Consider the following 12,810-nt stretch of genomic DNA (forward strand, 5'->3'; position numbering starts at 1 on the left):
CATGCCTAATGGACTGTTGGCTCCTTGAGCGCATGCACTAGAACCCACCACAGTGTCTGTGCAGTTTGAACACATAGAAGAGGTCTTCAAAATGCTTATTTAATTAATGAATTCTAATGAATAGAACATGGAAACTGAAACTAAAGGATCATCCAGTGCAGTTTTCTGCACTACATATATTTTTCTGTTTTCCATAGCTTAAATAACTTAAAATATATTAATAGGAAATGAGGAAGGGAAGAAAAGATTATATCATCTGTGTTATACAGCTTTAGATTTTGATAAGAGAGACGCTTTTTTAAAATTATTTAAACATCAGGGTGCCAGGGAGGCTCAATTGGTTAAGTGTCTGACTCTCGATTTCAGCTCAGGTCATGATCTCATGGTTTGTGAGTTTGAGCCCTGTATTGGGCCCTTTGCTGATGGTGGGGAGCCTGCTTAGGATTCTTTCTCTCTCCCCCTCTCTCTGCCCCTCCCCTGCTTGTGTGCATGCACATACTTTCTCCCTCTCTCAAAAAAAATAAAAACTTTAAAAGAATAATTTAAAACATAAAATAAAATTTAAACATCTCTAACATTTGATAATTAATAAATCTTTTTTCTTCATAATTTTCCAATATTTTTTATTCCTTTTGACATGTAGCCCTCAGGGGCTTCCACATTCCAGAAACATATTTTGATATTAAATCTATTGGTTATAAACCTTGAAGTAATGATTTTATAACCATTAAGTATTGATCTGCTTTATATATATGTAATTTAGTAAAATAAATGATAAAAATAATAATTCTAAGGTTAAAATATTTCTCTTATAAAGACATAATGATATAGAGTATCAAATCTTTGGAGTTCTATAATTTTCATTATTTCTCATTTTCTGATTGCCAACAACTATTGTTTAGCATACAAGAAACTAAACATAATAGAATGGGGTGGATTAATATAGTACTGGACCAAAGATAAGAAAATTGTTAACTTGTTTTTTTTTAACATTCAAATCAACCATATATGTCAAGAATAGGTAGAAATTCAGGAGAAAGGAACTACTAGAGAGCATATAAAGGGAAATCTAGCTACTTCTTTAAATTCAGTCCTCCATCAGTTTCCTTGACCACTGCAACACATTTTGCAACTCGATTCCCTTAACACTGATGTACAACCACTCTAACCTGTCACACTGCTACCATAGTTCATCCAATTCTCATCGGCTCCTCATTTTATTTCCCACCTTAAAAGCCACCATTGGCTCCCTGTTACCTGAATGAAAAAGTCAGGTAATGATGGCGTGATATAAAAGACCATTCGCAACTGGTCTTCCCCCGCTGACTTCTCATTGGCCTATTGCCCTAGGTGATCTACACAACTGCAGTGCTTCATAGTCACTACTTCCTGAATCTCAAATACCTTCTCTTGTCTTAAAAAAATACCATTTCAAAATACTGTTATCACTCCATTACCCATATGTGTCGAGTTCCATTTAAAACTGATCTTCCTACATAGAGTTAGCCAGTTGTTTTCTGATGTTCTCTCCCATTGCTGTTGTTTCATGCCTGCGATGATATTTATTTATATGCATTTATATGTCTGTCCTCTGTCATTCCTCTACTAGACTGTGAGCCCTGCCTGGTGTGTAGTATCTAATACCTATTTAATTTATGTTTTTCTCCATCTCAGTACAATTTCAATACATCATAAATATGGTGAAGTGAATTTTTCTTCACAACATTCACTGGTGTGGGAAAGACCATACACACCTGTCCCATTTAGGTCTGGTTTGGCCATATGACTTGCTTTCATCAATGAAATGTGAGAAGTATCTGTACCACTTCTGAGTAGACAACTTAAGAACCATTGCGTATTTTTTTTCCTTCTACAACATTGGCCACGTCCCAGGAGGAAACTGCTCTTTTAGACTATGTCTCAGAATGAAGGCGACATGGAGTAGAGTTAGAGACCATCTGTAATGAATCTAAAAGCTGAGCAAGAAATAAACTTTTGTACTACACCACTGAAATATTGACAGTTTATTGCCACAAAATAATTTAGTCTAAGGTAGGTAGATTTTTAATAAATGTTGATGAAAATAAGGAAAGCTATAGAGATGGAGAAGATGAATTAGAACTGGAGATTTCAGGTCAATTTTGTTAAAAAAGAACCTTCTGTTGAAAACACATAAAAGTTCAATTTTCACGAATTGCTAATTATGTGAAATAATAGGAATTGAGGCTTGAGAGGAGAAAGGAAGAAGGGGATATCATAGAATAGGAATATATATTTTGGTAATGCAATCTTGAAAAGAAAATGAAAATAAATTCTTGCTAGATAATGTGTCCTAACGATGTCTTCAGGGAGACATTTAAAGGGAGAATATAAAGAGTCTAAGGTATCTACTGAGGAAGTGTTTTGAGAATGGGTACATAGAAAAGATTCCTCCTTTAGTTAAGCCAACCTAATCTAAAAATATTTTTCCTGTTCAAATGTCCAAGTCACTGTTTCCATAGTCAAAGAAAAACTGGAGGCCTAAAACAACACTCAAATTAAAAATATATTTGTGTACTCAATTCTTGTTATTCACAGTATTTATGTTCCATAAACGTGCACCAAACACCAAATCAGTGAATACTGACCATTGCCCCCAGGGAAGATACAGGTTTAAATTGCTATGGGCCTCTGGTCACAACATTCCCATCAACTAGTCTGTACATAACCTTGTTTTATGTGTGTTTCTGTATTGAATAATATTTCTTCTTTAATATATACTGTTTTTTCATTAACATTGAACTCATAACAAACAACGCTTTACTCATTACTCACTTTACTCATGCAGCTGATTTAAAAACTGCATTTTCTATATAGGATATATCACAGCCTTTTTTATTTAGGAACTCTAGATAACACTATGCTTGGGGGTTATTTTAAACAGTGAAATCAATGAAAAAAAAACATAAAAAATACAAGAACCCTTATACTAAATAGATCATGAAAAGGATACTTGTTTAGAATATGAAAGCTAAAACAAGAAAGCGGAGGATGATCTCATTCAACCTCAGCTGGGAATGTGCACAGCCAGAGATTCAAAATTTTTGCCACTCTGTGCATGTGCGCAAATGACCACAAAGGTGTCATGAGTATTGATTTGGGTATTGCAAATAAATTTAGCAAGTAGATAAATCTTAAAATAATGAGGATTAACTGTATATCAAGGAATTGAAAGGAAAATAATGAAATGTATTATGAGGAGATGGTTAAAATGCCCACCAGTGAGGAGAGAAATTAAATGGATGGATGGATGGATGGATAGATGAATAAAGAAGATAGATAGAAAGATAGATAGATAGATAGATAGATACTAAATCTAGAAAAGTGCTTTAAATATGGTATATTTTTAGTTTCTTTCCTTGTCTTCCTCCCCACTTTTTTTTCCCTTATTTGGTAAAATATATGTCCCCTGAAAGCATTTAGGTAGTACTTGACAGTCTAGTCTATCAGTGTAATGTAAAGCATTAGATCATAGAAAAGTACGTTCAAGTTTTTCTTGGCGTTTCATTTTGCATTTGGATTTATTATTCCTTACTTAGAGATACCCTATCATCTTAACACAAATCTTGAAAGCACATTTTTTGTGAAAATGTTAATATTTAATAACCTAAATGACATATGACACCATCTAACTTAGCCAGCAGGAAGTGAAGTTTCTTAAAACTTGCATAGTAGATATTCCCCTGTAAATTTGAATAGAATAACCCTGTTTTGTCAAATAGAAATTGGAATTTTCTGTTTACATTCACACTCCTCTATGATTTTTATTTTGCTGTTGAATGGAAACATCTGGAACTAAATTGTTTTAAATTCACAAGCCAAATGTATAGGCTGCTAATAAAACATCATCTTTTGCCAAATTCTTTTAACTATGGAGAAGAGATTTATACCTGAAAAAAAAAAAGAGCTAAAGAACATGATGAGAAATGAATCAATTAACACACTCTGGTGGGGATACTTTTTTTATGGAAATATTACCTCCAAAAAAGTTTATCAAGACAAGCTTTTTACAGTCCCCATTAAATTCAATGAATGAATTGTGAAGGGTAAATTGGACCCATTATAATCTTAAATTTCTTATGTAATATTCATAATCATAGTGTTACATAAGAGCGAGCTAGCATTAACAAAAGGAGCAATTTAAATTACCACTTCTTGGAGAATGGGGCTCTGCTTGACAAACAGAGCTTCCTGCCCCGTTTGCAATACGCCCATGCATCTCCTCCAGTGCCAGTGAGACCCACACTCTCATACCAGTGATATAATAAACCCTCCACAACAGAGGGAGAAAATGAGGCAAACAAGCCCACATCATTTCAACTTGTCAGCTTTAAATAAAATTTTCTGCAGCTGAAAATGAGAAATTTGAGGGAAGATAATGTGTGAAGTAACCAAATTCAACATTGGGACAAAACATATTGCATTACTTATTTTTTTTTCCTGATCTTCCACAAAGGTTTTTGAATTTTCACCATAATTTTAATGAAATATCTTTTGTCAGAAATGACTTAGAAGAAGAAATCGTTTATTTTGTTTGTTTATTTTTTTTCTCCTCTTCCACCCACTGATGCCTTAGGAAACATCTCAAGTTATCCCAAGCCCCTGTGATATTTTAATGAGTAATCTGTGACCTTTGGAAAAACTCTCATTATCAGTTTTTAAGTCAGAGTTGGTATAGCAGAACAAGCTGGAAAAAAGTACATGCTTTTTATACTTATTTTAATTAATTACTTACATAATACCTTCCCCAGCGCTGATTTTATATGCGAAATATTGGTGCATGGTCTCCACCTACAAAAAATATATATAAGAGACAAAAATGCATGTGAAGGAAGATAAAAAGAAATTAACATTCTGATAAGTATATCTTAAATGGATGAAATAAACACTGATTGTGAATGTAAATCCTTTCCCTCTCCCTCTCCCCAGTGCCCACTTCCCCCAACCCTGTGTAACTCCAAAAACTTTACTGCTTTGCATTCAGGAGGTTCCATTCTACTCTTCCCTTCAGCTCTCTCCAAACCCCTTCTCTTCCTTCTTTGTTACTCTTTTTTTCAGTATTAAAATATCCCTTGACTTTCTTTATCTTTCCTGAAAAAGTACATGCCTTCTTCTAAGGAAAGACACCACCACTAGGTCCCAGCAGATACTTAGCACAAGTTGTGCCTATTCCAGTGGAAGAGGGTGAAAAAGTCAGTCTCGTTTGTCCTGAATGCCCCAAGGTGTGCCCAAATTTGATATAAACATCTTTTTATGTCTTTTATTTCCAATGTTGTGCCTCACTTGTTTTCCAAATAAGCTTAGAGTGCTTTCCTCTTGTTCTATTATATTCTTATACCATTGTAACATGAAGTCTCTGATTTCTAATTCTTTTATCTTAAAATTCCTCGCTTACTTTGAGTGATCAGTGGATAGAATGAGAGTAATATTGAAGAGTATGATTCCTGACACTATGCTTGATATACCATTGTTAAGAAGTTGTGGTTGTTGTTGTTGTTTTGTTTTATTTTGTTTTGTTTTGTTTTGTTTTTTGAGAGAGAGAGAGAGCACGAGCAGGTGAGGGGCAGAGGGAGAGGGAGAGAGAGAATCTCAAGCAGGCTCCACACCCAGTACAGAGCCTGATGAGGGGCCTGATCTCACAATTGTGAGATCATGACCTGAGCCTAAATCAAGAGTCAGGTGCTTAACCCACTAAGCCCCCCAGGCATTCCTGTTAAGAAGTTTTTTTAATGCATCCAATGCAAAACATGATTCCATATGTGTATTTTAAATATATTAGAGAAGTACCATGGGACAGGAAAGAGTATATGGACAGTGGATTAAGGATTTCAGTTTGAGGTGCTGAAGAATCAATATTTAACAGAATTACCATAATCAGCAGGTATTTTTAACCCTCTATTATTTACTTGTAAAATATGAAAACAATGAATATCATGTCATAGGATGGTGAAATTAATACTAGGTGTATGTTAGAGATATTTTCATTTTTACCCTATGGTCATTAAACTAATTGTTATAAAGGAACAGAATGGATTTCAAGTTAACTTCACTTAGCCACTAAGCATTCAGTAAATAATGTGAATGGTGATATCGTGCAGCTTCCATACATATACTGTGTTTTAAAACCAGTCACATTCTGCCAAAAGTATTGGGTTATTCTCCACAGTTTGTTAGTGAGACTGGTGCCTTCTAGTACTCTTAGACCCTAAATTCCCATGGTGTATTATAATCTTTATTCTAAGTTTCTATCTCAGTAATCATGTAAGTATAATGTAGGACCATGGTGTGGCTGAGTAGCCATTTAATTACTGATCTTTTCAAAAGGAAAGCAAATGGAATCATTGGCTTAGAAGGTATCTGTTCTAAGCTGAGCTGGTTTTTGTCTCCCCACAGTGATGGCTGGGCTGACAGGTATGATGTGACAGATGGATATCAGCGAGAAGCTGTTGGTGGAATCACAATCAAGCTTCAATCTCCCGATGTCAAGTGGTTTGATGATTATTATCTGAAGCTTCGGCCAGAAACAAACCTTCGAAATCCTTGGTTTCAAGAATTTTGGCAGCATCGTTTTCAGTGCCGGCTGGAAGGGTTTGCACAGGAGAACAGCAAATACAACAAGACTTGCAATAGTAAGCAGATTTATTGTTTCATTTAAAGTGGATGAGGCTGGGGCTCCAATTTATGTAAACTGTGTCATAGGGATAGTGGCTATAATCTGTTGGAGAAGAGGACTCTTACATAAACAGAGGGGCTATTGCCACTTACAGTGATAAACAGGCTTTATTCTCACTAAGAACATATCAGAGCAAATTTTTACTCCACAGAGACTTAAAACAATTTTGTTATTTATATCATTAAAGAAATTGGCACTGTGCTAAGAGGGTAATGTGAGCTCCAGAGAGGAACTGCGATTGCCATCCCTGAAGGCAAGAACTACACTCTGCACATTTTGATTATCTTCAGCAGTTAGCACCGAGTTAAACACTTAGTAAGGGTGTCATATTCTGAAGAATGAATAAGGGGGCTCCTGGGTGGCTCAGTTGATTAAGCGTCTGACTCTCGATTTCAGCTCAGGTCATGATCTCATGGTTCGTGAGTTTGAGCCCCGCATCAGGCTCTGCACCAATGGTGTGGAGCCTGCTTGGGATTCTCTTTCTCTCCCTCTCTCTGCCCCTTCCCTGCTCTCTTGCTCTTGCACTGAATCAGGTGAATATTAAAGGACAGAGCCAATTCCTACTTCCATCAATATATAGAACAGGAGCAGGGATAGTGTATTATGTTTCAGGAGACATAATCTGAATGTTGCCATTCATTCTTCTATACTTATAGGGACTCATATTGTACCAACTATTGCTTTTTTTCCCTTCAACTATTGTTTTAGTTGTAAAGATAACAAGGTGAGGAAAACTAGTTCCTGCCCTTAAAAGGTTTAGTGTCTAGAAGGGAGATAATCATGCCAGCCAATGTTGTAATTCAGTGCTATAAATGATAATACAAGAGCTAAACACAGGGTTTAGTTGCAATTATTTGTTGCACATTGAAAGGGAATCTTGACTCCAGTTACCAAGGTACTGCCAATATTGATCTGTATGTCAAAGCCTGCAAAAATTAAGGTTTTTCAAAATTGGTAAGTGATTTATTGATACTTCCTTATCATCACATTGTGTAACAAGAACCCCATATGCATTTGCATAGGAGTAAAGTGTTTTAATTGGTGATATGGGTGCCTTTATCTATGATGCTGGAATACAGGAGTGCATTGAGATAGTGGGGTTGAAATTATGGCCCACAAACCAATTCCAGTGCACAGAGAAGTTGTCACATACAAGCACAAAAATGAGAATAATGTAAATAATATAGTGAATTTTTTCATAATGCACTTTCCCTCCCAGTTCATGTCCGTCATGTTTTTGGTATCACTTCATTCTTTTGTGAAATTAAGAAGGGGGTGAATGATGATTTGTAATTATTTTAAATATCGGTATCTGGTAAAATAAGAACGTGGCATCTTTATGTCAGTTTCTGTTTGAGTAAAGAGGGGGGAGAAAGATGCTGAAGTGTGGGATATTGTATTGATCAGTGAAATCCAGAAATCACAGAAGTATGGTGTGTATGTTTGTTTCTTTCTGACTTCAGATACTGCTTGTCCAAAATCTTCAAATGCTTATTCATTTCCTTTGTTTTGTTTTGTTTTGTTTTGTTTATTTTCATGAAAAAAAATATATGTGAATGAACAGCATGATGACTTCTGTTTCACAATTTCAATGTTTATAGCTAATGTCATATCTTTCATCATTCTATCTAGTTTCTGATGGACACAGACTTCTTTCCTCTCTTGAGATTTGGGGGCTATGCCTCTCTGTATTCCAGTTCTATGGTTGTGTACAGATTTCTATATGTAGCTACACTGGAGGAGTTATAAAGTATAAGCAATAGATTTGATCTCATCTCCAGTTATCCTTTATTAAGGAGTTAGTGACAGCCCCTAACCAGTGTGTCTAAGGTAATGTTTCCAACTGATCCTCACCCTTTTCCTCGTTTGTGCCAATATTATTTTCCTTTTCTTTTTTGTCTAAAATGTCTTCCCTTTGAAATGGTTCTTTGTTTCTCTTATTTTTTCCCCACTGTTGGAGATCTTATTTAGATATAGTTTTAAAAAACTCTTTAATTGATTTCTAAAGAACATTATTTCTGTGGAAAATGTTCTGTAAAATCCTCCCTTTTAGCCTGCTGTTGATCTCTGTCTTACACATGAATACGCAGATATGATTACTCTGCTCAGAACTGGCTCCTTACTCCAGTACTGGAAAGCACTCGTTAGCCACTTCCCCCCGCCCCCAGAATCTTATCTGACAAGAGATGTCATTTTGTACATACATGGACACTTATGTGTAATACCTCTGTTATTCTTTTCAATAAAGGAAATAATATTATTATCTTTATTTTAAAGATTATAAAATGAAGATTTAGGAGAAAACAATAGCTTGCTCAAGGTCAGCTAACTATTAAACACTGGAACTTATAATTGAACTCAGATTTGTCTGAAGTTTAACCAGTATGGTATGCTAAAAAGATAAAATGTTACAATTTTTAAAAATTGCCATAAAATTTGCTTTATATTATAGTTAATATATAGGTCAAAGATACAAAAAGGAAAAATCTTAAAATTATTTGTACATTACTATGGAATTCATAATAGATACCTAATTGTTCACTACTCTCTACTTTTGACTGTATTTCCTTATTCACTCCCACATCCTCTTAGCATCTTTATCCCCACCTCCTTAGGGGCCCCAAATAGTTTACTCATATTTATAATATTACTAAATATTACCAGCATTTTCCTAAATATAATGCACTTAAGCCCTTTCATCAGGGAGTGTGCATAAGACAACCATTTTTGAGTTGGAGTGTTAATATTAGGAGTTTCCAATTCATGTCAATCAAGAAGCTTTGCTTTGCTCACTTTCTCCAGTACCTTAAATCTAATAGATAATTCAAGAAGAAAAATGGCTTCACACAAAGGATAGAAATACCCATAGCTAAAGTACTGCTTATTTTGTCTTGGGAGATTCTTTGAAGGCAAAGAATAAAAGTTAGGACAGGTATCTAAATCTAGTAGTCCAGAACTAGCAGTAGCCTTATAGAGAATATGCCCCATTAATATGAATTTTTTCACTGCCTGTTAGTCTTGCCTATTCTTATACATTATATAAATAGACACTTACATTATTTGCTTCTCTGTAATGGACTTTTCCCCTCAAAGTAATGTAGTGATTTTCATCCCATCATTGCATGTGTTAGTTTATTCTTTTTTTATGTTTTATTTTATTTTGAGAGAAAAAGAGAAAGAGAGAGTGAGAAAGAAAGAGAGCATGTGCAAGGGAGGGGCCGGGGGGGGGAGAGAGAGAGAGAGAGAGAGAGAGAGAGAGAGAATCTTAAGAAGACTCCATGCTCAGTGCAAGGTCCCATGTGGGGCTCAGTCCCATGACCCTGGGATCATGACTCAAGCCAAAATCAAGAGTCAGACACTCAACTGACTGAGCCACCCAGTTGCCCGTAGTTTATTCTTTTTTATTGCTGTGCAATATCCCTTTGTATGGGTATACTACCAGAATTTACCTATCACTTCTCCTATATGATAGACATTTGCATTATTTACATTTTTAGGTATTATAAATACTTTATGAACATTTATGTACATATACTATGGCAGACCTATATCTTAATTACTGTTAGATGTATACCCAGTATTGGAACTGCTACATCATAGACTACATATATATTTAGCTTTATTAGAAATTGCCAAGCAGTTTTCCAAAGTAATTGAACTAATTTCCCCTTTCACTGAAATGTATGAAATTTCAAGTTGCTTTGCACTACTGTCAACACTTGGTACTATCTTTTTGTATTTTAAACATTCTGTGAGTATGTGTTTGTATCATATTGTGATTTTGATTGCCTTTCCATGTGTATTACCAAGTTAAGTTCCTTCTCATATGCTTATCGGAAATTTGGGCATCCTATTTTGTTAAGTGTCTGTTCAGGTCTTTTGCACATTTCTTTGAATTGTTTATCATTTAACATCTATTTTAAGAGTTCCTTATATACTGTGGAGATGAGTCTTTGGTAGATATATGTATTGTGAAAATTGCCCACTTAGAGAATAGCTTATTCCTATTTCCTATCCCTCTCATGTGTTGTTTTCTATTTATCCACTTTGTTCTTTAATACTTATTCCTCTTTTACTGCCTACTTATGGATTAATCAATATTTTTTTAACTTATTTCATCACCCCTCTTAATAATTTTGTTTCATGTCAGCATAATTCATTTAGAGTTTTCAACAGAAATTACTAAATGAATCTTTAATACAAACAACTTTATGTTGGTTCTTGTTTATATTAAAAAATCTTGCAGGGGTGCCTAGGTGGCTCAGTCAGTTAAGGGTCTGATTTCAGCTTAAGTCACGATCTCATGGTTCGTGAGTTTGAGCCCCACATAGGGCTCTGTGCTGACAGCTCAGAGCCTGGAGCTTCCTTCAGATTCTGTGTCTCCAGGCTTTCTTTGCCTCTCCCCCTCATGTGCGCACTGTCTCTCTCTCTTTCAAAAATGAGTAAACATTAGGGGCACCTGGGTGGCGCAGTCGGTTGAGCGTCCGACTTCAGCCAGGTCACGATCTCGCGGTCCGTGAGTTCGAGCCCCGCGTCGGGCTCTGGGCTGATGGCTCAGAGCCTGGAGCCTGTTTCCGATTCTGTCTCCCTCTCTCTCTGCCCCTCCCCCGTTCATGCTCTGTCTCTCTCTGTCCCAAAAATAAATAAACGTTCAAAAAAAAATTTTTTTTTAAATGAGTAAACATTTAAAAAAAATTTAAATCTTGCAAATATTTACATCTGTTTATCCCCTCATACTATATTTTGCTATTGCCATATAATTTATTTTTATCTGTATTATATATAAAAAATATATAAATATAATAGTATAAATATTATATATACATATGTGTGTGTGTATATATATATATACATATATATATGTGTATATATATATATATACATATATATATGTATATATATATATGACTTTCTCCATATTGTTGCTCTAAATGGTTAACAGTCATATTTCCCCGCTCCAGTGTTTTTCATTCCTTCTACCTGCTTGCTTTCACCTGTGATTTTTTTCAGCCTAAAGAATTTCTTGTAGTGTTTCTTACAATATAGAGCTACTGCCAACAAATTATATTGACTTTTTTTTTCTGAGAATATCTTTATTTCCCCTTTGTTTTTGAGGAGTGTATTCACCAAGGATAGCATTCTGTATTGCCAGGTTTTCTTCATTTTTTTTTCTTTGAAAACAACATTTCGTTTTTTTTCTCTGGATTCCATCATTTCATTGAAAATTTAGCCATAATTCTAATGTTGTGTCTTTTTTTTTTTTTTTTTTTTTGGCAACATGTCTTTTTTTCTAGGCTTTAAATTTTTTTTTAAGTTTTTATTTGACTGTGATAAGGTTAGGTGTGATTTCCTTTATATATGTCATTCTTTGGATTTCTTAAACCTGTGGATTAAAAATGTCTATCAGTTTTGAAAATTTCCTAGACATTACTTCCTAAAACATTCCTTCTGCCACATTTTTCTCTCTCTGTTCCTTCTTGTGCTCAGATATACCTATTAGATTATTTGACTGGGTCATACAGGTGACTTTTTCTCTGGACTTTCTTTCCTATCTTTTTTTTCTCTATGTTCTTCTATTTGATTCTTTTCTATTATTTTGTCTTTTATTTCACTAACAATGTATCCACCTATGTCCAGTCAGCTGTTAACCAAAATAAGTTTTCAACTTCAGATATGTTGTTTTACAGTCCCAGATGCCCATTTAATTCTTTTTATAGTTACTAATTTTCTTTTGAAGTATTCTTTCTCATCTAATTTTCAATCCTTTATTCCATGTCCTTGAACATAGTGATTATAGTTATTTTAAGGCCCCTTTTTTTCTAATTCTAACATCTGGATCTTCTGTCAGTCTTCTATTGACATATTTTTCATTGGTCACATTTCATGCTTCCTGATACAACGTATTTTCTTTTGTGCTAGACATTGAGTATAAAATGCCATAAAGATTGAAGTTTATATTATTTCCCCCCAATGATGGTTTGCCTTTTCCAGGTTCAAAGAAATTGAGATGAGATAAGTTGCAACATAAGACAGAAGTAGTCAACCTGTAGTTAAAAGTGTCTTTAAGGAACAATTGACATGGAATTTTGATGGAGAAT

General features: G+C 34.7%; 1 protein-coding gene across 5 annotated transcripts in view; it reads left to right on the top strand.

Moving 5' to 3' along the window:
- GRM5 (glutamate metabotropic receptor 5) overlaps positions 1-12,810 on the top strand; it is a 529,070-nt gene that overhangs the window by 372,754 nt on the left and 143,506 nt on the right. For all 5 annotated transcript variants that reach the window (XM_045483678.1, XM_045483677.1, XM_045483680.1 and 2 more), the window contains exon 4: positions 6,433-6,668. In XM_045483678.1, coding sequence (XP_045339634.1) covers positions 6,433-6,668 — 236 coding nt within the window. The remainder of the gene's footprint in view (positions 1-6,432; positions 6,669-12,810) is intronic.

Source organism: Leopardus geoffroyi, chromosome D1 (genome assembly GCF_018350155.1).
Source record: "Leopardus geoffroyi isolate Oge1 chromosome D1, O.geoffroyi_Oge1_pat1.0, whole genome shotgun sequence".
Taxonomy (NCBI): Eukaryota; Metazoa; Chordata; class Mammalia; order Carnivora; family Felidae; genus Leopardus; species Leopardus geoffroyi.